The 27,875-nt window shown below is 47.2% G+C and overlaps 1 protein-coding gene across 1 annotated transcript in view; it reads left to right on the plus strand.

Moving 5' to 3' along the window:
* Window positions 1-27,875, plus strand: part of LOC138246401 (paired box protein Pax-6-like) — a 151,644-nt gene that overhangs the window by 82,279 nt on the left and 41,490 nt on the right. Inside the window, exon 3 of the mRNA XM_069200986.1 lies at window positions 2,143-2,318. Coding sequence (XP_069057087.1) covers window positions 2,204-2,318 — 115 coding nt within the window. The 5' untranslated portion in view covers window positions 2,143-2,203. The remainder of the gene's footprint in view (window positions 1-2,142; window positions 2,319-27,875) is intronic.

Raw genomic sequence — 27,875 nt, forward strand, 5'->3', positions numbered from 1 at the left:
TTGAAGTTGAGATGTTACATGGGGGTGGTGGTGTTGTCGGTGGTACTGGTGCACTGTATGGTCTCTCGTGGATGATGGCTGTTCCTCGTCCCGGCTTGTTGGTGAGGTCCTGGTGAATGATTTTATATCTGTTGGGATCGCTTTGGCAATGTTTGGGGTAGATGTGGGGTTGAGCCAGGTTTCGGTGAGGAAGTCAATCTTGGTGCGATGGTGGCGATGAGGTCCCTTAATTCTGTGGAATGCTTACATAGCGAGCATGTGTTGAGAAGGGTGCATGCAAGTTGGTGTTTTTGTTCAGGTGGTGTCTGCAGTGTTTTCGGGGTGGGACTGGTCGGTGGGTTGGTGTGTGTGCTGTGGCAGGTGAAGTGGCAGTGGGTGCAGGTAAGCGGTCCTAACGTGAGCATGGGTTGGTTCAGTGGCAGTGTTTTTTGCGGTGTCCGGGGCTCAGGGTGTAGAGCTTGGTGATGGTGTATCTTCGGTGGGAGGGAAGACCAGTGTTTGTGGTGCTCAGCGCGGTCCAGGTGCATACGGGCTTTCATTTGGCATGCCTTTGGTGTGCCAGCGGCATGCCCGCTGCATGCATCCGCTGCACAGTCATGCTGGAGCCTGCATTGTGTAGATCCTGGGGTGGGCAGGGCTTCTGTTGGTGGGAAGAACGGTGAGTCGGGAAACTTGGTCGGGAATACTTTGGAGGTAAAAGCCAGGCAACTGCGGTGTCAATGGATCAGTCTGGAACAAGCAGGAGCTGGCAACCACAGGCAAGTGGCAGGCTAGGTGTCTCAGTGCTTAATGATGTGGTCGTGCTGCAACCTGAATTAATTAGGTCCTGGGGTGGGCGCGGCTTCTGTTGGCAGGAAGAACGGTGAGTGGGAAAACCCAGTCGAGAAAACCCAGGCAGCTGCAGTTACCCCCATTGTGCCAGTGTTAGCATTTTATCAGGATAGGCAGTGGCCACAACACTCAAACACGTGTCCATGCACACACACACTTAAAGACTGTTGAGTGCGCAAACGCACACACACACACACACACACAGATATGCACACACAGCATTCTAGATTTTTTTAATACATACCAATTATACTTACTGTTCAAACAGAGGGACACATTTTACCTTTGCGATGCACAGGAAGTTTTTTTTGCCTTTGTTGCAATGATACTTTGTTTTCTGAGCAATGACAATGATGGTACACCAAAGTACTTTTGTTCTGAGAGTAACATCAATAGATAAAGCCTGAATGCACCATTCTGCAGTGCCGTTGAGGCCAAACATTATAGGGGTATATAAAAAATCTGAACATTCACGTTCTTCACATTTATGTATTTTATTTTGCTTTAATTCACTTTTTCAAGTGCAAAGTGTACAATTGTGCCAAACGTCAAACACGGTGATAGAGTCACTACTAGTAGTAACCTTATGGTCATATGTGGTGTTTCTACTGGCTGCACCCCCAAAGTTTACATTTCTGTGTAACTTTGTACTTGTAAATGGTGAACAGCCAAAAGTAGTAAATGTACTCAAAAGTGTAAGAGTAGTAAGAGTAAACATACACCTGTAGTTTTACTCGCATGCAAGTTTACTTTTGTGAGTAGCCCAATAAGTATTATTCTGTCACCACGTATGTGAGCTCCCAGTTGCCTACAATATCATGGGGTGAGACTTGACTGCTTGCTTTCACTACAATTTGAGAGCAAGTGCTCTAAGAGAGTAGCCTGGTTATGCAATTGGAGAACAATAGTCAGTGTCAGCTTAAGTTTTCTCTGGGAAGCTCTCTGAGTGAACTGGGGGCTCAGTATCCTGGAGTTAAGCAAACAACACTCAAGGTAGAATAATATATAGTCCCATCCTGAAATCTTTCGGCGAAATCAATCACATACCAATGCCACATGCAAAGTGCATCTCAAAATACCTCAGTATGGGGACCACTGTGGTCCAGTCCCACAAGTATTTCATTTCTGGAGACTACACCTGGGTGGTACCCATTATGGATAATGTGCTACCACCTTTCTCCTTGGAGAGAAACCATCTGTGGTCACCCATATTTTTGGCCACACTTTTGGCACTGGCGCAGATACACTTCCCTGACATCTTTTTATACGCTTGTCTCTGACCCCCTCTCGTTTTCTCTCCTTTCCTTCCAGCCGACAGTCGCGCCTACGCCTCTTGTACCCCGACTCTCCATGAGGCCTGTGGTTCCGTTCCATGGGGGTTGATGGAACCCAACACACAGTGAAGATGCTGAATATACAGAATGCTCTGTGGGGTGGCAGGCAGGGTTGGTACCAGGAGAACCTACTGCCGGTCCAGGGGAATCCAGGTACGTTGCTGACTTGGCCCAGGGAGGAGCATTGCAAGGTGGGAGATGTCTTATGGGGTACAAGGGTGGACACTGTGAAGAGTGATTATTTAAATGTACTTCACTAACACCTTGTCTGATCTGCCAATGTTCTTTCTTATTATATTAAATGTCATGTTAAATAACACTTATTGCCCCAGATTTGCTTCTCTTATACCAGATGATCTTAATGGAAACTAATGACATTCGATTTTACAGCCTTAGAAGGATATAAGGCTGAGTTGTCTGTGCTGGGATTTTTACTTTTCTCCTACAGGTGACACACCAGTATCAGCAGAGAACCCTTGACTTTTCACTGAGCTATCTTACCAGCTCTGACCTATTTTACATCCTCTGAGCCGCCTGCTGGCTCTGAACTGAGATAACACAACCGCAGACCTCAAGCACCGAGAATTGAATCAGACAGAACATGTTAAGGGTGAACATGAACGGATCTGTGATATTTAATACAGTCCAGATTTTAGAATTTACTCTGATTCTCCTTGGTATAGCTACAATGTAGAGGATGTTAGGGATGGGCTGGGCCAGAATCAAAGACAAATGAGTCATTTTGCAACAACTCTCAAACTTTGAAAAGTAGTGAAGAATGAGTGGAGGTTTAACTTGCTTAAGAGCAGTGGTTAATTTGTCAATAAAATCTTGCCGGTGCCCACAGCTCTCCTCTGAAACATGCGGCTGCTGCAATTACGTGTGCGAGCACAGAACACTGAGGCAGCTAACTCCTAAAGCCATCTCGGGCCTCTTTAATCCTTTAACAGCCACTCTCTGCCCCTTCAGCTCACTATTGCAGCTTTCTGCCTTTGTGATGCTTTTCCGTCTTCCTCTTCCTCCGTATTTCCCATTAGGTTCTTTTGCTCGCAGTAAATAGCCTGATGCAGAAAAATTCGTACGGCACTCAAAAATAAGTGCCGTGCCACCCCCTTCCCTCAGCCCCCCCCCCCCCCCCACCGCCCCCCCCCCCACACACACACACACAGGCAGGAAACCACAGGCTCAAATAAAGCACTGCTTAAGACTTTGTACCATGTATGGGACAAATCTAGAAATTGGGACTGAATGCTAGGGCCTTCCTTTTACGGACGACAGTGACCAGCAGGAAAATACTGGTATCAAGTGGTTCAATTTTTCCCCAATGGACATCCCCTCCATATAACCGCCACTTTCCGAGTTCACATCAGATCGGAGATAAAATGTTAATATACAATGCTACAGAACTCGAGCAAAGATTTACGAAACATTCGCCCAACATAGCAACTAAAGCAGCTGCGCTGTGTTGCTTGAAAGGGAGAAAGCAGAACGGCGCCATTTCTACTAAGATTTGGCGCTGTTTTCTTCTCTCCATGCATTTTCACACTTAAGGTCGCCTTGCGACAACACTCACACCCTTGTGCAATAGTGCAACAGTGTGTGCATTCTGTAAGAATTTTTTTTCTGGAAGGGGACCTCTTAGTACAAAAACTAGCCTTTAATACTTTTTCCTGTGTGCTGTACAAAGCAGCAAGCATGCAAATTAGAACAAGCATTGGCAAATCGAATAGGTCTCGCCTATTAAATAGCTATTGGGTTTTGCAATGTGTTTTTGTCATATTGTACACCAGTGTGGCTGCTCTTCAGCATGGCTAAATATCAGTTGCATGAAGTGTGGCAGTAGAGTGGATTTTTTGGAGGAGAGCGTCATTGAGTGGAGTATTGTAGAGTTGAGTACAGGAGACTACAGTTCAGTGGTCCAGTGGCAGAGTGTCATAGAATGCAGTGTCATAGAGTGGAGTGGCATAGAGCGGAGTGGCATAGAGTGGGGGAGTGGAGGTGTTATGGTGGAATACAGTGCAGTGGATTGGACTGTGGTAGAGTAGGGTGGATTAAATGGAGTCTTTTGGTTTGGAGTGGGTGGACTGGATGGCATGGAGTGGAGTGGTTTGAAAATGGGTGAAGTTGATTGATTGGAGTTGGGTGGATTAGATCGGATGGGGGCGAGTGGACTGGATTGGAGTGGGTGGATTGGATTGACAGGACTAGGGTGGTGTGGATTGGATTGGGGTGGGATGCACCAGATTGGATTGGTGGGGATTGTATCAGAGTGGGGTGGTTTGGAGTGGGGTGAATTGGAGTGAGGATGGGGTGGAATGAATTGGAGTGGGTGGATTGGAGTGATAGAACTAGGGTGGGGTGGATTGGATTGGAGTGGGATGCACCGGATTGGATTGGTGTGGACTGGCTCAGAGTGGGGTGGTTTGTAGTGGGGTGAATTGGATTGGTTGGAGTGGGGTGGATTGGATTGTAGTCAGGTGGATTGGATTTTGTGGATTGGATTGAAGTGGGGTGGATTATATTGGAGTGGATTGGATAGGATTAGAATGGGGTGGAGTGGATGGGAGTGGGGTGGATTGGAGTGGGGTGGATTTGATTGGAATGGGATGGATTGGACTTAAGTGGGGTGGACTGAAGTGGGGTGTATTGGAGTGTGGTGGGCTGGATGGATTGGAGTAGGGTTGATGGAACTGTATTGGGGTGGATTGGAGTGGGTGGAGTGGAATGGATTGGGGTAGAGTGGGATGAACTGGAGTAGAGTAGGGTGGATTGGATTGGAGTGTGATGGTTTGGACTGGAGTGGGGTGGATTGAAGTGGGGTGGATTGGATGGAGTGGATTCAACTGGAGTGGTGTGGACTGAAATTGGATGGGTGGATTGGATTGGGATGAGGTGAACTAGAGTGTGGTGGATTGGATGGATTGGACTAAATTGGGGTGGGGTGTATTCAAGTGGGGTGTGAGTGGATTGGATTGGGGTGGGGTGGATTGGAGTGGGGTGGATTGCACTTAGGTGGGGTGGATTGGATTTGAGTGGGGTGAATTTGATTGAGTGGGGTGGATTGGATTTAAGTGGGGTGGAATGGAGTGGGGTGGATTGGAGTGGGGTGGGGTGGATTGGACTGGGTTGCAGTGGGGTGGATTGATTTGGAGTGAGGTCGATTGGATTAAGTAGGGTGGACTGGATGGGGAGGAGTGGGGTGGGGGATAGGATTGGGGTGGGGTGGACTGGATTGTGGTGGGATGGATTGGAGTGGGGGATTGGATTGGGGTGTGGTGGATTGCTTTGAGGTGGACTGCATTGGAGTGGAGTAGGTGGATTGGAGTGAATTGGATTGAATTGAACTTGATTGGGGTGGATTGGAGTGGGGCAGTCTTGATTAGGGTGGATTTGATAGGGGTGGGCTGGGTTTGAGTGGAGTGGGCTGGATTTGAGTGGGGTTGATTGTGGCGGATTGGATTAGAGTGGGGTGGATTGGACTGGAGTGGAGTGGGTGGGATTGGATTTGATTGAAGTAGATTGGATTGGAGTGGCGTCTCCGTCAGGGATGCCCAGGCTGTGGTGTGAGCAAGGCAATGCCGGAGTGCGGGGCCCACAGGGCACAGTGCAAGCAGCGGCTTGGTGGCAGCGTCGGTGAGACCAGGGTTGCGGTGTGAAGCGGGGAGGTGCTGCTCCGTGTAGTGTCAGCAGGTCACGGTGCAGGCCAGCGACGTCGTTGGAGGCGTCACAGTGGTTGTTCTTCTTGAACAGCACAGAACACACAGTTCCCAGTGCTGCAGGCAGATGAAACTCAAGTCTTTGGTATCCCTGAGACTTCCAACAGGAGGCAAGATCTACTTCAAGCACTTGGAGAACTCTCTCAAGCAGGATACACAGCAAAGTTCACCCTTTGCTCTCTTTTAAGGCAGAAGCAGCAACTGCAGGCCATCCCAGCAAACATACACATCAAAGGGACAGTACTCCTCCTCCAGCTCTTCTCCTTTGCAGAGGTTCCTCTTGATCCAGAAAGATTCTAAAAGTCTGGGGTTTTGGGTCCACTACTTATACCCCCGTTTCTGCCTTTGAAGTAGGCAAACTTCAGAGGAAAGTCTCTGTTGTTGACAAGATCCTGCCTTGCCCAGGCCTGGCCCCAGACACACACCAGGGGATCAGAGACTGTATTGTGTGAGGGCAGGCACAGCTCTTTCAGGTGTGAGTGACCACTCCTCCCCTCCCTCCTAGCACAGATGGCTCATCAGGATATGCAGGCTACACCACAGCTCCCTTTGTGTCACTGTCTAGTGTGAGGTGCAACCAGTCAAACTGTCAAACTGACCCAGACAGGGAATCCACAAACAGGCAGAGTCACAGAAATGGTATAAGCAAGAAAATACCCACTTTCTAAAAGTGGCATTTTCAAACACACAATCTCAAAATCAACTTTACTAAAAGATCTATTTTTAAATTGTGAGCTCAGAGACCCCAAACTCCACATGTCCATCCACTCCCAAAGGGAATATACACTTTAATCAGATTTAAAGGTAGCCCCCATTTTAACCTATAAGAGGGACAGGCCTTGCAACAGTGAAAAACGAATTAAGGAATATTTCATTGTCAGGACACATAAAACACATATGTGCTACCTTAACCATACACTGCACCCTGCCCTTGGGGCTACCTAGGGCCTACCTTAGGGGTGTCTGACATGTAAGAAAAGGGAAGGTTTAGGCCTGGAAAGTGGGTACACTTGCCAAGTCGAATTTATAGTTAAAACTGCACACACAGACACTGCAGTGGCAGGTCTGAGACATGATTACAGAGATATTTATGTGGGTGGCACAACCAGTGCTGCAGGCCCACTAGTAGCATTTGATTTACAGGCCCTGGGCACCTCTAGTACACTTTACTAGGGACTTACTAGTAAACCAAATATGCCAATCATGGATAAGCCAATTACATACACATTTTGTAAAGGAGCACTTGCACTTTAGCACTGGTTGGCAGAGTAACAAAAACAGTAAAATCACAGTCCAGCACACATCAACAACCTGGGGAACAGAGGCAAAAAGTTAAGGGAGACCACACCAAGGATGAAAATTCTAACAGGTGCAGGTTAATATTACGAGGGGTAAGGTAAGTTACCCAAGTCTTGCTCCTTAAAACCTACGGATTATTTCTGAACCTGCACCTCTGGAATGTTGTAAATTAATTTAAAAAATCTACGACAAACCGTTTGGGGCTGATTCACAAATGTATACTTAGACTTTTGTGCAAGTTCACGATTGTTTGCTATTCACAAAGATAGTTTGCTAGTAGTATCCGTATGACTGCGGAGTCTCCCTACATAAAAAGATAGGACTGTCCTATCTGGATGTATGGACGGAGACACCACAGTCGTAAAGATACTACTAGTAAAATGCCTTTGTGGATAGCAAACACAGGTGTAAATTTGCCTTTGTGAACCAGACCCTTGGCCTAATTTCCTATATGCAATTGCGTTATATTGCATAGGACTTAAAGACTGCCTGCAAAAAATATTTTTTTGTGTATTATTGAAGGTTGTAAAGTGCGGTAATAACTCAGCTAAAGAACAAGGCGCTGTGCAGTCCTAAGAGGAGAACAGCCACAATTTTAAAGCTTTATGGAAATGCTGGATGTGCTCGGCAGTGCAGAGGGTGTGCTATCACATGGCCACGAGGACATAAAAGCCAGACCGCCCGAGATGAATTTAGCCACGAAGGAGGGTCGCCCGTGATGTCACCGAGTGGCGCCCGGAAACACAGCATTTAAGGCATCGCGAGGCGAATGCTCAGCCTCTTTTCCCATCACCGCGCACCAGTATCCTATATACCGGGCTACGCCTTGGTTGAATCAGCTTAATCGCGATTGTCCTTCTCCTTGGGAGTTGTTTCAGTGGGGGCAGCAACTTGCACGTTGTAAAATGTAAATTAGCACTTGTATAGCACACTACTCACCCGTTAGGTTCTCAAGGCGCTGTACTCATACCGCTATGGAACCCCTCCTGGCTTTTCCCTGTGAGGCGCCCACTCCTGGGCACCCCCAGGGTGAAGCCAGGCATCCAAGCGCTGTTGGGGCCGTTGTGGAGATTAAGCAAGCAATTGCCCAGAGTTGCACCCATGAATTAGATTAGGCACCGAGGCGAGAATTATCTGGTCAAGGGGAATTGAGCCCAAGACCTGCCGAAGCAGGACTTGAACCCTGGTCTTGAGCCAGATCTCTGCTTCAGGGTCTGCCGCTCTAACCATTGAGCCACACTTCTCCACTGAGCCACACTTCTCCACTCGTTGTGAGCACACTATAGTCACGAGCTAGGCAAGCTCCACATATTTTCAGCCATGACACCCTCGGTCACTGCCTGTGGTCTCGCGCAGGCCCTGGCTGCCATCAGGCGGCCCCTAGCCCAGCCCTAGCAAAATCTGCGGTGAAAACAGTTAAAAAATAAAAATAAAATACAATCAATCATTCACATGTAAGCTGATGTAAACCCTGAATAACAATGGTTTGCCCTTGAGCATCAAAACAGGGTGACTGTACTCGGCCATGCAGCCCCTGGCATCCGGTGTGACCTTGAGCGAGCTTTGGTCTTCCCACACCTGAGATTTACCCAACTCAGATATAAGACAAAATAGCTCCCGCCCCCTCACACCTCTCCAGCACCATGCGTTGCATAAAGAAATGTTTAATTTGTCCAACCAAAATATCTATTAGACAAATGTTATGATCAAAAATATAGATTGTAATAATATCTACTTGAAGTTAAGAACAAGCATTGTCAAAGCAAATAGGTCTGTTCTTGGAAAGCTGATGTGAATAGTTTTTTTTATTGTAAGCACATGCCTCAAAAATAACGTACTGCTGCCTAGCCATGGCGACATTATAGCTGTAATACAAAGTTAAAATAAAAAATCAACCCATATTATTTTAATAGAACACTACATGTGCTTTCAAGCAGGCATTTCACAGGAAATATGATTCTTATATGGGTAAAGAAAGCCTAAGAAAGGTACTATTGGCTTGAATTTCTGAAGTCAGAAGACAGATTAAGCACACAAGGATGGCGTAACAAATAAAACAAGCACTGGCAAAACCAAAGGTCAGGATTTAATATGCTAATGAAGACAAACACAGTCATGAACAAATGCTGTTGCATGCACTCACTGCATGCGCAAATGCTGTTTACACGTGTTATAGCCAGAACTGTAGGCTTTGCCAATGCTGGGGAAAAAGATCAACAAAAGACAGGGGTGGCTCCTTCGCCCCACTGGCTGTGCCAGAAGCAGAAAAATAAAACGATAGTTTACTATGGTTTTATTTTTCTGCTTCTGGCACAGCCAGCAGTGCAGGGAGAGGCGGGGCTGGGCCATGGGAGGGGAGAGGAGAGGAGAGTGCACCTAAGTGCGCATGCATGTTTGGCCGGCCATCTGAGGCCACCTAAACACACATGCGCACTTAGGTTTCTCCAGCCTGGCTGTGTTTAACAGCCGGACTGGAGAAACTGCACAGACTCCAGGGCTGTGTTTGAGCTGCAGTCACTGCCGCTCAGACCAATCCTGGTGCTGCTTTCATGCAAGGTTTTGCATGAAAGCAGCACAAGGACTGCTGGGGAGCCTGTGCTGGTGGCCCAGCAGTGAATGATGGGATACCAGAAGAAGAGGAGCGCGAGGCGGCAAGAGGCAGTAGGGATGGAGGCAAGGTAAGTGCTTTTTTATTTTTACCTCGTTTCCGTCCCAACACCCCCCAATGCCCCTTCCCTTGAGTTATGCGACAGACACCGCTGACAAAAGAATGCTTTCTGTATGTACGTACTTCTCAAATGTAAAACAGCTTGTCATTAATAACAATGGAAGCACTTCCCAGAGGGTGGATTGATACATCAAACAGTGAAAAGCAGGAGGTGACAGAGAAATATTCCTATGGGTGGAGGCATAGCCTATTCTATATATTTTAAAGAATTGGTAGCAATATGTATCCAGACAGCTGCACTATCAAATCAGATGTAAAAAGGATAAAAAACATTAATGAAAAGCACTTGCCGTGTACAGTATCTGCCTTCTAGCATGATATTCAAGTGCACTTTTTAAGTGGATGTGCACGTGATCAGTAAAAATGCTGTCACTCCCAGTGCAAGAGAGCCAATGGCTGAAGCTGATGGTTCCTTTTTTTTTCAGTACTGTATGCTGTGGTGGGCAAAAGCAAAATGTGAATGACATTTGAAAAGGCCACTTGGTGAAAGGGGGAGATAGCCAACGTCCCTCTACTCATGTATTTTTTTTATTTATGAATTACTTTTATTACACAAAGCTGGCATACTGCTGAAGTTGCCTCTGGACCAGACCTAAAAAACCCTGGCCTAACGTGAGATCTGACCGACAGACCCATATTCAACATAAATATTTGTCATTATTTTTCAAGCAGAAAAAACAATCCTAAAGGCAATTATCTGTTTCTTTTCTGAGATGAAGACTATGCATAAGTGCTTACCTTGCACCCTTGTAAATAACGTTATACCATAAAGAGTGAGGAGTTGTAGTTCAGCTAATTTACTGACTGTGGATCCTGAACATCTAGAATCAAATCATAGCTTCTACAATTTGAATAAATTGTTTTATCTTGCGCAACTCACTTGATCTCTCTATTTCTCCTGTCTCTTTCTTCCAAATGCGGTTGTACCCAGAAAAAAGATAAACACTTGTGTCAAACAATGTCAGTGAACAAAAATAGATGAAAATAGTGATTATGACATTGCACTTTTGCCAATTTCTTTCATATTCTCTCTCTTCCCTACTCACCATACCGTTTGGTTTTCTTGTTCTTATTAGGTCTCCTACAGGCAGCCTTAGGTGTCTGTTGTCAAAGACCTACTGTGGACAATACCAATACTTACTTTAGAATATTTGTCAGTCCAAAGCTTACAACTGGTTGGCTTTCTTGTCAATCTCATTTGCTTCTATCCGATTCAGTGGGTTTCCATTCTCTTCTTGTGTTTGTCCCTCCCCTGCAGCATAGTTTCTTTACCATTCTTTTAATTGGACGACTCGTATCCTTCTACTGCTCCACAACAGAAAACTTTTTTAATTTTTTTTTTGTTTTTAACAGCTTTCTTTTGCTCTCTCCTTCATGTACAGCTTTCTCCTCATACAAGGCCGGTTTTAGCACTGGTGGTACCCAGTGCAACAATCTTTGTTGCCCCCCCAAACGAATTGTTTCCCCACAGATTCCCTCAATACCATTCTCCACAAGTGCCCCTAGAGCTCTCAATAGCCCCCTCTCAGATTTATTTATTTTGTTTTATAGGCCTAATCATACCAGTGTAAGGTGTCAGAGCACTTTACAACACACACACACTTTATACATAGACAATGAATCATACATGTTTACAATGATCTATAGGAAATGTTACAAAAGACACTGAGGACTACAAGTTGTAGGTGTCACATGTCATTCATACTGGTGGGCAGTATATTGTAAGAGTACTTGGTCTGGAGAAGCAGAAACACAGGAGTCAAAATGTAATTGGCTTTAGAAATAAAACATTATTTCTACCCAAACAAATCCTTTTTAGTAACATTAGGATAATGAAAGATTGGGGAAAAATATAACATATACTGTGCAGTTTACATGCAGGTCTTTGATGACAGTTCTTGCCTCACTGTATTTATTAGGATTGTAAATTGTGAACTGCAACTTACAAAAGGATCTCTGTTACAAAATCAGTAACCCACTGAGCTATCTACATAAAATACAATTCAGTGATCTGCATGGTACGTGTCCTTTGTAGCAGGCACCTTAACCCTCTGCACTACTTTATTATGAGTTAAAACTGACACTAGACAAAACTCTGATCTCACCTCCAACAGGTACATTAATCACAGGAGTTAATTTTCCATTTTTATTGTTGCCTGAAAATTGCTGAACACAGAAAGAACTTGGCTGCAGGTACTTTTACATTCATAAGATATTTCAGAACACACAGCTCTCCTCGGCCCCCCAAGCCGGGCTCCTGTGCAGTGGCAAAGGTCACACCGCCCTAAAGCGGACCCTGCCTTCACACATGCACTCTTCCATGCTCTGCCTGATGCTCCCCTCCAATGTTCATCAGTCTGTTGTTTCCCCTGCTTCTCTTGTCCAGCTCTGCTTTTTTCCTTAATTTTAACAAACCAACTGCACCATCCAGATCCCCTATTGCTTTTATCTCCCCCTGCTGCTCTCATCAGTTCTCAGCAATTACTTCCTTTCGCCTGCTCCACCATTTCCCCTTTGAGACACATTCTTTCTTTTAATTTTCTTTTTTTTTCTTTCAGAGGGTCCAGCAACTCCACTTTGCTTCCAAGCCCACTCGCTTTGAAATAGGCCCTTTTTAAAAAAAAATTATTTTGTATTTCTTTAAATCTGTTTATTGTTAGTCTTTTAACATTAGCCAGAAGTCTACTTTGGAAGTATATAACAGAGTTTAGCAACATGTAAAGAAGTTGGTGGTACAGCGTTGAATATGCTTCAATTGGATATACTTTTGTATCATGTATTGAGTCCATCAAGTTAGTTCTGTTAGATAGAAGCGTGTGATCCTTCATCCTAACATTAAGGTTGGATCGACAGGAGGACTTCACAGTATTCTGCTAGTTGAATACCTCATGTGTGGCTTTAGTGCCTAACAACAGAGATAAACTGTTTGTTTTTGTACATAACAACATAACTAATATAAACAACTTCCGGGATATCCTAATTCCAATTTCTGCAGGTCCTATGTTCTTCACCAAACATTGCTATTTACATCATAAGGAGGAAGCTAGACATAACAGTGGACGTTCTTGGTGTCAATCAGTGTGTTGTGCGAAGGTGTTTGGCCTTGACTTAACGCCTAATGGGGCTCAGCTGCAATAGGGCCGGAGATTGTACCTCTTCCGGCATTGTGGGCTCAGCGGTAGATGCCGCGAATGTAGTGTCTGTGGGGTTGGGTAATGTGGTATGAAAGTCAGATCCAATAGCATCCCAGGCATTAGCTCTCAGGTATTTATGGAGTCCCAAATTATCTTCTCTATGCAGGGCAATGCTCTCAGCCTGCGCCCACACCATCAATGACTGTATCCAGGATGTTACTGGTGGAGGATCAGGTGACTTCCACCTGCAGGTGATGAGTCATTTGGCTAGTAAGATGCCAAGGTCTATGAATCGGGATGTGATTCTATATTTTTTGCCTTTATAATAAGCCCAGTATACATGCCTCCCATGTGATTAATATGTCTCGTCCAGGGCAAAGGGACAAGTGATGTTTCACTCCTTGACAATAGCGGCTTAGTTGAAGGCAGGACCATAGCATGTGTAGGAGGTCCACATCTACCAGGCAGCATTGAAAACATTCCGTGTCCATGTGGTCGAAATACCCGTTGATTTTGACAGGGGTAAGATAGGCTTTGTATACAATGTATAGTTGTATGAGATGGAATTGGACATTGCAGGGGGCATAGATGGGGCCTTCGAGTACTGTGGACCACACTTTGTCCGTACATGGCCTGCCAGGATCTCGTTCCCAATGGGCGCGGAGTGCCGTGAGTGGTGGCGACGTATGTTTGAGCAGAGACCACCAGCCAGCGAATAAGTTTGCCTGCCACGACCAAGCATGTGAAGATATTGGAGAGTGTTGTGCATCGGTAGCTCTTGTGTCATATCTCCCCACTCCTTCCTCAGTGTTCTGATCAGTGAGTTACATAGTATAAATTGGCAGGGCTGGAGTCCCTCTCCATCCATCAAAGACTCATATGTAAGAGGTTTCCTGTCTCCATATAAATCCCTCACTGTGTGTAGCCCCACCTCGTGCCATCAAATCAGTCCAGTTCTGGAGGTAGTATACCCCCTCTGTGTTCCCAGTAGAGCCAGTGCAGGTGCGTATGCAGCCGTTTCCCTTGTAGGGTACATCCTTTGGCGAAAACAAGGATATGCCACACGTAGGAGTGTGGGTTTGGGTATGGGAGCCTTAGTGCAGGGATGGAATAAGTGCAATAGTCTTGTTTGCCCCCATGCAGGTGTTGTAGCTGCAGTATCCGACAACCTCAATCCAGTTAGCCAGTGCATCACCCATTGTAACGGGATACCAGATAATAGTGCTTGAAGTTTGGCACTACCAGTCTGCCACAGTCGATCGGTTGGTAAAGTTTAAAGAGTGCCACTGGGCAATGGGACGTGTTCCATATAAAGTCTCTAAGTGCACTCTCAAGAGCTCGGAAGAACAGAGGTGAAATGTATATTGTTAGGTTTGCAAAATAATATAAGAGCCTAGGTAGGGCAAACATCTTAAGCAAGGCTATGTGTCCTGCTACTGTCAGTGGTAATAACTTCCAGAATTACATTTGTGTCCATAGCTATGTGACTGCACGTGTGACGTTGCTGTCTAATAAGTGTGTGTGTGTGTGTGGTACACCCTAATTCCCAGGAATCTGAATGTGGTGGGTTGCCAGGTGAGGGGGGTCCCAGCTAGTGTAAGATGTGGCTTAGGTGTTGTTGGGTTCAATGGGAAGAGGCATGACTTGGTCCAGTTAACCCGCAGGCAAGAGAAATCTGTGTATTCACAGAGGGTATGCATCAGCATATCCGGTACTGAACATTTGTCTCTTAGGTATATAAGTATATCATTTGTGTAAAGCAAAATGGCATGAATGCCATCACTTAGGGATATGCCACATTCGTTTCCCTTTGCAAGTAGGTCTGCCGCCAATGGCTCAATTGCCAGGGAGAACAGTAATGTGGAATGGGAGCAGCCCTGACAAGTGCCTCTGTATGTTTCAATTGGATCAGACATGAGGGATCCTGTTTTAGGTCTGGCAATCAACAGCATGTATAGAAGGCATATTAGGCGCAAGAATCAGCCTCCGATTCCATACCTTGGCAGGACCTCGAACAGGAAAGTCCACTCCAAAGATTCCAAGGCCTTTTCCAGGTCCAAGACCAGGCATCCCGATCTAGGCCATTGTTCCCGTGCATACTCAAGGATTCCAAAGCATCTTCGCAATTTCAATGAAGTAGTGCGGGCCGGAACAAAACCATTCTGGTCTGTGTGCACCAAAGTGGGCACCAGGGGTGCGAGGTGATCTGCCAATATTTTTGAGAGTATTTTATAGCCTGAATTAAGCAACACTAGTGGGCGGTAAGCACCCAAAGTGGTGGGGTCTTTGTCTGGCTTGGGCAGCAAAATGAGTAGCGCCTCTCTCATGGAAACGGAGAGGCATGCGGCTTGTAAAGCCTCCTCATAAATCACTTGGAGACGCGGGACTAATAGTGAGGCATATGTTTTGTAAAGCTCTGCGGGAAGGCCATCAGGTTCCGGCATCTTTCCAGTAGCTAGAGCACATATGGCCTCTTCAATTTCAATGACTGTTATTGTTTCATCCAATTCCAGTCGCTGCTCCTGCGTAATGGAAGGTAAGTGCACTGTCTCCAGATAGGAGTTGATACGTTCTGGGTTGGCAGTGATTGTCAATGTAAATAGTGAGGTGCAGTGTCGGGTTAGTTCTCCATGTTTCTTGTGTTGCTTATAAAGCATGTCAACCCGAGCGAGTGCAACCCTGTGATCGATCTGCCTGGTTGTTCTTGCCAAATCAGCTAGGCAAGCAGAGCACCAGCTTTATCAGCTGTGGCATGTGTCCTAGCCCAATGGGCAGTGTAGTCAAGGCAACGCAAATGCTCCAGTATAGCTGAGCGGGCCCACTGCGCCTCCCCCAGTTGGAGTCTGCAACATGCCTCACACGCAGCCTCAGTTTCAAGGTAGAGAAGTTGGGTTTCAATCTGGTGGGTATCTTTGTCTAGTTCATGATGCATATTCCAGCCTGTACATTAGGCATCGTCCTTTCAGTGTTATCGCAACTGCATCTCACTCTATGGAACGTGTGCCAACAGTGCCAGTGTTGTGTTCAAAGTAATTGTCAATAGCAGTGTCAACCAAGGACCTGAAGGATGGATCTTCCAATGCTGTCAGTTGTAGGTGCCGGGTTGGAATAGGGTGTCGCCTCAACTCTCATGCCAGTGTCAAATATTGACGATTGTGATCTGAGTGAGTATGTCCCAGATACTCAACATTCATGACGTTCGAAATGAGGTCTGCTGTGCCAACCAGCCTATCAATTGTGACATGGAAGTGGTGTGGTGCTGAATAAAAGGAGTACACTCGATAAGCGGCATTGTGAGAGCACCATACAACTGTGAGTTGCCAGCTCCATAACCAATCTTGTAGGGTCTGTGCGTTAGACTGGCTACTGTGTGGAGTAGGGGGTGGCGTGATCTGTCTAACTTCATGTCCAATACACTGTTGAAGTCTCCCCCCAAGAGCCAAGGGAGTCCATTCCAGGGAGACAACACCAGCAAAAGTGTGTGCAAGAAGGAAGCCTGCTTGGTATTGGGGGCATATATACTTCCTAACAGCAAATGATGACCATGTAACCTGCCTTTTATTAACACATATCGTCCCCCTACATCAGACATGGTCTCATCCGCCATAAAGGGCATCCCTGGTTGAGCCCAGGTGAGTGCCCGGCATACGAGGAGAATCCAGTCCCAAAGATTTGCCCATGCCCTGGCGCTGCAGCCGAGTAGCTTCCAGGTGTGTTAGATGTGTCCCCTGTAGAAGTGCAAAATGTATAGTGTCACCTGAGGTAAAAGTAGATAGCATAACGGCGCACCGGGGAGTGAATACTGTGCACATTCCACATTATTATTTTAGTGAGTGTCATATTGTCTAAGAGGTTTTAGAGGTTTTAAGTAGGAGAGTCTCTGAGTTTGGATCTAATGAGGCAGGGACCTTGAGTGCTGCTGACAGAGAGGATATCCACGAATTCTACTGAGCCTATAATCTTGAACATAATGAACATAACTGATAACACCAAAAAGGGGGGTGTGAAGAATACCATCAGGGCGGTGCACACAAGTGTCCCCCCAAACTTAAAACATCAAAAGTTCACACTGTGATAAGTGTGGGGTTTGTCGTGTGCTACAGTGAGGTGTTGTGTCCACCAATGCCCCATCCGCCCCAGATTAACAATATGTGGTGCACACCCACTCAAGGGGATGCCTCCGTTTACGCTAACAACGGCCCACAATGTCTTAGAGTCACATATAAATAAAGGTCTTAAGTTCCGAGCAGTTTGTTCCCTCCAGCACTCAGGAACCTGCAAGAGAATACTTGTTTACTGGAGAGGTATAAGTGACAGAATATTATACATTCAGTGGAGGTGCAGGGTGAGCCTAACAAGTGGATTACACAACTATGTATGCTGTTTGTGGTGTCACTTCTGGCAATGTCTATGAGTTCACTTGGGATGGCCAGGTAGACGTGGAGCCCTCGTCTCCGGAGGACCGTGCTGCATCATCTTCTGTGCTGGAGTTTTTTCATTGTCTCTGCAAGAGTAGCCACCTGCTGTATTGCTTGACGGTGTTCTTCGATTATATGTTCCAGGTTTGGGCACAGCCAAGAATCATTCTTGTGTCTGCAGCGATGGCTACCTGGTGAGGCACAGATCGCTTCCTGAGTCAGCGATGGCCTCAGGGCCCTCTGACATCCACTTAATTCCAGCATTCCCATGCATATTCCAGAGCGTCGAACAAGTGTGGGACGCCTTCTGACACTACTCGTAGCTGTCTCGGAAAGAGGAGAGAGTATCGTAACTCCAGGCCTGGAAGGTGGTGTTTCACAGCCAGGAAGGTGTTACACTCACGCAAGTACAGCCATGGTGTAATCCGGGAAAAACATGATGCTTGCATTGTCTACTTTTATCTCAGCCAATTTTTGGGTTTCACGGAGAATGGTATCTCTATCCTTGTAGTGAAGCAGGCACATGACACATCCAGGCGGGGGTTTCGCCCCGGCACTCAGTGTGCTCATTCAATGGAGAAATATTGCGATAGGGCAGTCGATGAGGGTATTTCACAAATCCATTGCTCCATATATGACACATCGTCCCGACCTACTGCTCCCTCCAGGAGGCCAACAACGTGAATGTTATTCTGCCTGGATCTGCCTTCCGCATCCTCAGCTCACTTCTCCAGTCAGTATACGTTCTGAGAGGGTCCGAAGGGAGGATTCCATCTGCTGGGTTTTTGTCTGGAGTTTCGCACTGGTTTACTCCATTACTGTTACTTTATCCTCAAATTTATGGTGGTCAACGTGCAGTAAAATTAGGTCCCTAGCCACATTATCTATACTGGTTTCCAGGGAGGTTCTTGTACGTTCTACTGCTTCCAGTTGCATTCCTGAGGCTCTGGCCCTGCTGCCCACTGCCATGAGTTGTGGTCATTGTAGATGGGCGTGTATTTGGGGCGTGTGCACCTCATTTTCTTGAAGTGCTCGGAGGTCGTAGTTGTGTGCACGGTCAAGGTTCTGAAGTGGAAGAGCCCACTTGCAGCTGTCCCAAAAACTTTGAACACCGCAGCACGAGCTGCCCCGTTTCTGTAGCATGAGCAGTTGACAGCACAATGATCGTTGAAGAGGTACTAGCATATGATGCGCCGCAGTCACGCAGGTCAGGTGTTGTGCGCAGGAGGTGCTAACTACCATTTCCTCTGGCGCCAGGACTGGGGGTTCAAGGCGCCCGGGGATCCTCGCTTCTAATCAATAGCCACCAGGTGTCAGCTAATAGCTTTACAGAGGACCACTACTCAGCAGGCAGCACCCGTGTTCCACCGCTGCGGTCTGTTAGCAGAGGTAGCGTACAGTTCCCATGTTTAGGGGGGAGACTTAAGTGGGGAAGCCGTGTTCGGTGCCACCTACTTAGCCTGTTAGTGTAGCTGGCAGTGCTCACCCGGGCCATCCATAATGATTAAGGGTGAGCCGCAAGTTCAATTGCTGTGCAGCGCAACACATTGTCAGGATACCACTCTTGTTATGTCGCTGAGCAGGTTCTTTAATGTCTGTAGGAGAGGCCTGGTGATTTTTACCAGTTATTTAATTTCACAAGCCTGGCTTATCTCAGTTGTCTTCCCTGGGGCCTAGTGGCCCTGCTGTTGTATTGTAATATTGACACACAGCTCCCCAGTGTCTCCCAGCACCGACTCCATTGACCATAATTATAGCTATGTAGGCCTCTGGTGTATGGCTTGGGAGAACGCTTGCGTGGGACTATGGGGGGAAGGAGAAAATGGAGTTTTTCCCACCTTGTTTTTCACATGGGTCGTGTCGTACAGCTGGACAAGGTATCGTCCAGGGCTCGCGCCGACGGCCTCAAAGCAGCGCCCCGATGTAGCACTTCCCCCAGGGCCCACACAATACGTCGGTGTAGATCAGCATGGCGAGACCGCTGGGCGACTCCCGCTCTGGATCCGCGCCACTCCCCACGTGCAGCACAGATTCGAGCTTATGGCATTAGTGCAGCTCTCTGTGTCAGCCGTGCTTAGCGCTGCAGTAGGGGCCCCACATCGGTGGAATAGAACCTCAGTCGGCATTTACTGTTTGGCCGCCATGTTCCAACATGCATCGTTATGCCAGGTTTTTCACCAGGCTCATTTCCAGGTCAGCTGTCTCCGCTTAAATTACTGCCAGTGGGACAGCCCCGTTTAAGATGTCAGTGGCATGGTTTCTAGTTGGAGATGTCTTGCGGAAATGGGGATAAATGTTGGATAATGGGGCTTCATGTGCAGAGCTTGTTAACTTGCATCCGCCATCTTGGCCATGCAAGCCACGCCCCTTGATGCATTTTTTATTTGTTTTAATTTACGGCTCCAAGATGGGCACCCACTATCCTGGAACAGTAAATCAAAACAACAACAAAATGGAATGGCTGTAGCATCATGATGCATATGTAGTTACACATGTGCATGCATGACCAATCAAGCTGGGGCTGCAGTAGTGTCATTATGTTATCATTCATTCAAATTTTTAAACAATACTTTAGGTTTACTCCTATGCATTTTTAGGTTATTTCATGGATCCCACCTATATCCAGTGTCTTTTAAAAAAGAACTCCCTCGTACTGAGGTTAAGTCCGCCCTGGTATTATCGTCTTTCCAGGATGGGGTGAGGTTTCAAATGATGACGCATACCACAAAATGTGAGTGAGGTTTCCTCATCCAGTATACCTGATACACATATCTATTTTTAAGATTCGTTTAATTACCATTTGAGTTATAACCTTGATCACCTTTATATTTTGTGTGTTTACCCGATATATCAATGATGCACATAGGAGGATGAGATGAGGTTCCCAGGGGAGATGTACGTGAAGCGCTGGTACCGTATGGTTCCGGGTTCCTTGGGTGTGATATAGCAGTGATACACAGGTGCAGTATGGTGCCTGGGGGGTGATTCAGGAGCGATGCACATGTAGCATCTGGATGGAGGTCTCAGTTTGCGATGAAGTGAGTGGTGCACAGATACTGCAGTGTGGTATAGTGGGGGCCCCCCAGGAGTAATACATAAGGGATACTCAGGTAAAGGAAATGTGAAGTTTACTGCGGGTGAAAATGAGCATTGCACAGGGGCTGTATAGTTGGGGGTTTCAAGACATGAAATGTCAGCGATGCACAGACACTGCACGAATGAGAGTCCTTGAGGGTGATATATATCAGTGATGCACAGGTACTGTACGACTGAGAATGCAATAGGGTGATGTATCAGTGAAGTACAGCCTAGCTGAGGATCCCAGGGGATGATACTGGGCCTGTAAGTATGAGGGTGGATGGAGTCTTATCAGTGATGTAGAGCCACCATGTGCATGAAGGTCCCATAGGATTATACACAAGTGATGCACATGTACAGGGTCTGTGTGTTGCTGTGTGGGTGCGGATGCTTGTGCTGCACAGATACTGTTCAGTTGAGGGTTCCTAGGCATGCTGTATCAGTGTTACACGGCTATTGTATGGTTGAGGTTCCTGGACGTGCTATATCACTGGTGCACGGGTATTGTATGGTTGAGGTTCCTGGACGTGCTATATCAGTGTTGCACAGGTATTGTATGGTTGAGGTTCCTGGATGTGCTATATCAGTGTTGCACAAGTATTGTATGGTTGAGGTTCCTGGACGTGCTATATCAGTGTTGCACGTGTTGTATGGTTAAAGGTTCCTAGGCATGCTATATCAGTGTTGCACAGGTATTGTATGGTTAAGGTTCCTGGACGTGCTATATCAGTGTTGCACAGGTATTGCATGGTTCAGGTTCCTGGACGTGCTATATCAGTGTTGCACAGGTATTGCATGGTTCAGGTTCCTGGACGTGCTATATCAGTGTTGCACATGTGTTGTATGGTTAAAGGTTCCTGGACGTGCTATATCAGTGTTGCACAGGTATTGTATGGTTGAGGTTCCTGGACTTGCTATATCAGTGTTGCACATGTGTTGTATGGTTAAAGGTTCCTAGGCATGCTATACCAGTGTTGCGCAGGTATTGTATGGTTAAGGTTCCTGGACGTGCTATATCACTGGTGCACAGGTATTGCATGGTTGAGGTTCCTGGATGTGGTATATCAGTGTTGCACATGTGTTGTATAGTTAAAGGTTCCTAGGTATGCTATATCAGTGTTGCACATGTGTTGTATGGTTAAAGGTTCCTGGACGTGCTATATCAGTGTTGCACTGGTATTGTATGGTTGAGGTTCCTGGACGTGCTATATCAGTGTTGCACGGGTATTGTATGGTTGAGGATTCCTTGATGTGCTACATCACTGGTGCACAGGTGCTGCACGGTTAAGGGTTCCTGTATGTGCTATATCACTGGTGCACAGGTGCTGCAGTTGAGGGTTCCTGGATGTGCGATATCACTGGTGCACAGATACGGCACAGTTAAGGGTTCCTGGATGTGCTATATCACTGGTGCACAGATACTGCACGGTTAAGGATTCCTGGATGTGCTATATCACTGGTGCTGCAGTTAAGGGTTCCTGGATGTGCGATATCACTGGTGCACAGGTACTGCGGTGTTGAGGGTTCCTGGATGTGCTGTGTCCCTAGTGTACAGATACTGCACTGTTGAGGGTTCCTGGACGTATTGTATCAGTGGTGCACAGGTACTTTATGTTTGAGCGTTCCTGAACATTCACTATCAGTGGTACACAGGTACTGCGCAGTTGAGGGTTCCTGGATCTGCTATATCAGTGATGCACAGGTACTGCATGGTTGAGGGACTTGGGGTGATATATTATAGATGCACAGGTGCAAAGTCTATGTGTGTGGGTGTGTGTGACAGTGTCACTAGCCGGGCGGGGTTGCTTGTGGTGCAGAGCTACTGTATTCTAATGGTACCAAGGCACAAGATGGGGGCTCTCTTGGAGTGACATCACCAATGTCCTTTCTCTGACAGTGCGAGAGGCCGCTGGGAATTCACTGACAAAACCTGCTAAATCCGTGGTGCACATGTACTGCACGACTGAGGTTCCTGGACATGCTATATCACTGGTCGACACGTACTGCACGGTCATGAGTTCCTGGACGTGCTATATCACTGGTGTACAAGTACTACATGAGTGAGGGTTTCTGAACATGCCATATTACTGGTGAACAGGTACTGCACTCTTGAGGGTACCTGGATGTGCTAGATCACTGGTGCACAGGTACTACACTCTTGAGGGTACCTGGACATGCTATACCACTGGTGCACATGTACTTTATAGTTTAGGGTTGCTGGATGTGCTAGATCAGCAGTTTGCAGGTACTGCACGGTTGAGGGTTCCTGGGTGTGCTATATCAGTGGTGCACAGGTACTGTTCTGTTGATTGAGGGTTCCTTGATGTACAATATCAGTGGTGCCCAAGCACTGTACTTTTGAGGGTTCCTGGACGTGCTATATCAGTGTTGGACGGGTATTGTATGGTTGAGGTTCCTGGACGTGCTATATCACTGGTGCACAGATACTGCACGGTTAAGGGTTCCTGGATGTGCTATATCACTGGTGCACAGGTACTGTGCTGTTGAGGGTTCCTGGACGTGCTATATCACTGGTGCACAGGTACTGCGCTGTTGAGGGTTCCTGGACGTGCTATATCACTAGTGCACAGATACTGCACGGTTAAGGGTTCCTGGATGTGCTATATCACTGGTGCACAGGTGCTGCAGTTGAGGGTTCCTGGATGTGCGATATCACTGGTGCACAGGTGCTGCAGTTGAGGGTTCCTGGATGTGCGATATGACTGGTGCACAGGTACTGCGCTGTTGAGGGTTCCTGGATGTGCTGTGTCCCTAGTGTACAGATACTGCACTGTTGAGGGTTCCTGGACGTATTGTATCAGTGGTGCACAGGTACTTTATGTTTGAGCGTTCCTGAACATTCACTATCAGTGGTACACAGGTACTGCGCAGTTGAGGGTTCCTGGATCTGCTATATCAGTGATACACAGGTACTGCATGGTTGAGGGACCTGGGGGGATATATTATAGATGCACAGGTGCAAAGTCTATGTGTGTGGGTGTGTGACGGTGTCACTAGCCGGGCGGGGTTGCTTGTGGTGCAGAGCTACTGTATTCTAATGGTACCAAGGCACAAGATGGGGGCTCTCTTGGAGTGACATCACCAATGTCCTTTCTCTGACAGTGCGAGAGGCCGCTGGGAATTCACTGACAAAACCTGCTAAATCCGTGGTGCACATGTACTGCATGACTGAGGTTCCTGGACATGCTATATCACTGGTCGACAAGTACTGCACGGTCATGAGTTCCTGGACATGCTATATCACTGGTGTACAAGTACTGCATGCATGAGGGTTTCTGGACATGCCATATTACTGATGCACAGGTACTGCACTTTTCAGGGTACCTGGATGTGCTAGATCACTGGTGCACAGGTACTGCACTCTTGAGGGTACCTGGACGTGCTATATCACTGGTGCACAGGTACTTTATAGTTTAGGGTTGCTGGATGTGCTAGATCAGTAGTTTGCAGGTACTGCACGGTTGAGGGTTCCTGGGTGTGCTATATCAGTGGTGCACAGGTACTGTTCTGTTGATTGAGGGTTCCTTGATGTACAATATCAGTGGTGCCCAAGCACTGTACTTTTGAGGGTTCCTGGACGTGCTATATCAGTGTTGGACGGGTATTGTATGGTTGAGGTTCCTGGACGTGCTATATCACTGGTGCACAGATACTGCACGGTTAAGGGTTCCTGGATGTGCTATATCACTGGTGCACAGGTACTGTGCTGTTGAGGGTTCCTGGACGTGCTATATCACTGGTGCACAGGTACTGCGCTGTTGAGGGTTCCTGGACGTGCTATATCACTAGTGCACAGATACTGCACGGTTAAGGGTTCCTGGATGTGCTATATCACTGGTGCACAGGTGCTGCAGTTGAGGGTTCCTGGATGTGCGATATCACTGGTGCACAGGTGCTGCAGTTGAGGGTTCCTGGATGTGCGATATGACTGGTGCACAGGTACTGCGCTGTTGAGGGTTCCTGGATGTGCTGTGTCCCTAGTGTACAGATACTGCACTGTTGAGGGTTCCTGGACGTATTGTATCAGTGGTGCACAGGTACTTTATGTTTGAGCGTTCCTGAACATTCACTATCAGTGGTACACAGGTACTGCGCAGTTGAGGGTTCCTGGATCTGCTATATCAGTGATGCACAGGTACTGCATGGTTGAGGGACCTGGGGTGATATATTATAGATGCACAGGTGCAAAGTCTATGTGTGTGGGTGTGTGACGGTGTCACTAGCCGGGCGGGGTTGCTTGTGGTGCAGAGCTACTGTATTCTAATGGTACCAAGGCACAAGATGGGGGCTCTCTTGGAGTGACATCACCAATGTCCTTTCTCTGACAGTGCGAGAGGCCGCTGGTAATTCACTGACAAAACCTGCTAAATCCGTGGTGCACATGTACTGCATGACTGAGGTTCCTGGACATGCTATATCACTGGTCGACAAGTACTGCACGGTCATGAGTTCCTGGACATGCTATATCACTGGTGTACAAGTACTGCATGCATGAGGGTTTCTGGACATGCCATATTACTGATGCACAGGTACTGCACTTTTCAGGGTACCTGGATGTGCTAGATCACTGGTGCACAGGTACTGCACTCTTGAGGGTACCTGGACGTGCTATATCACTGGTGCACAGGTACTTTATAGTTTAGGGTTGCTGGATGTGCTAGATCAGCAGTTTGCAGGTACTGCACGGTTGAGGGTTCCTAGGTGTGCTATATCAGTGGTGCACAGGTACTGTTCTGTTGATTGAGGGTTCCTTGATGTACAATATCAGTGGTGCCCAAGCACTGTACTTTTGAGGGTTCCTGGACGTGCTATATCAGTGTTGCACAGGTATTGTATGGTTGAGGTTCCTGGACGTGCTATATCACTGGTGCACAGATACTGCACAGTTAAGGGTTCCTGAATGTGCTATATCACTGGTGCACAGGTACTGCGCTGTTGAGGGTTCCTCGACGTGCTATATCACTGGTGCACAGGTACTGTGCTGTTGAGGGTTCCTGGACGTGCTATATCACTGGTGCACAGGTACTGCGCTGTTGAGGGTTCCTGGACGTGCTATGTCACTAGTGCACAGATACTGCATGGTTAAGGGTTCCTGGATGTGCTATATCACTGGTGCACAGGTGCTGCAGTTGAGGGTTCCTGGATGTGCGATATCACTGGTGCACAGGTGCTGCAGTTGAGGGTTCCTGGATGTGCGATATCACTGGTGCACAGGTACTGCACTGTTGAGGGTTCCTGGACGTATTGTATCAGTGGTGCACAGGTACTTTATGTTTGAGCGTTCCTGAACATTCACTATCAGTGGTACACAGGTACTGCACAGTTGAGGGTTCCTGGATCTGCTATATCAGTGATGCACAGGTACTGCATGGTTGAGGGACCTGGGGTGATATATTATAGATGCACAGGTGCAAAGTCTATGTGTGTGGGTGTGTGACGGTGTCACTAGCCGGGCGAGGTTGCTTGTGGTGCAGAGCTACTGTATTCTAATGGTACCAAGGCACAAGATGGAGGCTCTCTTGGAGTGACATCACCAATGTCCTTTCTCTGACAGTGCGAGAGGCCGCTGGGAATTCACTGACAAAACCTGCTAAATCCGTGGTGCACATGTACTGCACGACTGAGGTTCCTGGACATGCTATATCACTGGTCGACAAGTACTGCACGGTCATGAGTTCCTGGACGTGCTACATCACTGGTATACAAGTACTGCATGCATGAGGGTTTCTGGACATGCCATATTACTGATGCACAGGTACTGCACTTTTCAGGGTACCTGGATGTGCCAGATCACTGGTGCACAGGTACTGCACTCTTGAGAGTACCTGGACGTGCTATATCACTGGTGCACAGGTACTTTATAGTTTAGGGCTGCTGGATGTGCTAGATCAGCAGTTTGCAGGTACTGCACGGTTGAGCGTTCCTGGGTGTGCTATATCAGTGGTGCACAGGTGAGGGTTCCTTGATGTACAATATCAGTGGTGCCCAGGCACTGTATTTTTTATGGTTCCTGGACGTGCTATATCAGTGGTGCACAGGTGCTGCAGTTGAGGGTTCCTGGAAGTGCTTCACTAGAGGTGCACAGGTACTGCACAGTTGAGCGTTCCTGGACATGCTATGTCAGAGATGCACAGGTACTGCACAGTTGAGGGTTCCTGGACTAGATATATCCCTGGTGCACATGTACTGCACTGTTGAGGGTTCCTGTGCATACTATAACAGTTGTGCAAGAAGACTGCATTGTTGAGGGTTCCTGGACGTGGTATATCGGTGGTGAACATGTACTGTATGACTGAGGGTTCCTGGATGTGCTTTATCAGTGATTTACAGGTACTGAATGGGTGAGTGTTCCTGGATGTACTATAAGAGTAATGCACAGGTACTGCACGGTTGATGGTCCCAGGTGTAATATCTCATTGATGCGCAGGTGCAAAGTATGTGTGTGTGTCTCTAGGTAGACGGGTTGCTTTTGATGCAGAGTTATGGAATCTGAAGGGTACTAAGGCATGATATTGGGATTCTCTCGGAGCAACATCACCAATGCTCCTTCTCTGAGAGTGGGCGGCTCTGGAAATTTGCTGACAACACCTGCTATATCCCTAGTGCACATGTACAACACGATTGAGCATCCTGGACGTGCTGTGTCAATGGTGCACAGGTACTGCATGGTTGAGAGTTCCTGGACGTTTTGTATCACTGGTGCACAAGTACTGTACGGTTGAGGGTTCCTGGACGTGCTATTCCACTGGTGCACATGTACTACACTGTTGAGGGTTCCTGGACGAGCTATATCACTGGTGCACAGGTAATGCACTCTTGAGGGTTTCTGGATGTGCTATATCACTGGTGCACAGGTAATGCACTCTTGTGGGTTTCTGGATGTGCTATATCAGTGGTGCACAGGTACTGCACTCTTGAGGGTTTCTGGATGTGCTATATCAATGGTGCACAGGTACTGCACAACTGAGGATTCCTGGACGTGCTATATCAGTGATGCACAGGTACTGCCCAGTTGAGGGTGCTGGTACTAGCTATATCCCTTTGTGCACAGGCACTGCACGTTAAGGGTTCCAATACTGGCTACATCCCTTGTGCACAGGCACACCACAGTTAAGGGTTCCTGGGTAGCGTTTTATCAGTGGTGCACAGGTACTGCCCAGGATGAGGGTTCCTGATTGTGCTATATCAGTGGTGCACGGATACTGCACTGCTGAGCATTCCTAAATGTGCTATATCAGTGGGTCACAGGTACTTCACTGTTGAGGATTCTTGGATGTGCTATATCACTGATGCACAGGTACTGCACTGTTGAGGGT

The sequence above is a fragment of the Pleurodeles waltl genome, chromosome 7 (genome assembly GCF_031143425.1).
Source record: "Pleurodeles waltl isolate 20211129_DDA chromosome 7, aPleWal1.hap1.20221129, whole genome shotgun sequence".
NCBI classification, from domain to species: Eukaryota; Metazoa; Chordata; class Amphibia; order Caudata; family Salamandridae; genus Pleurodeles; species Pleurodeles waltl.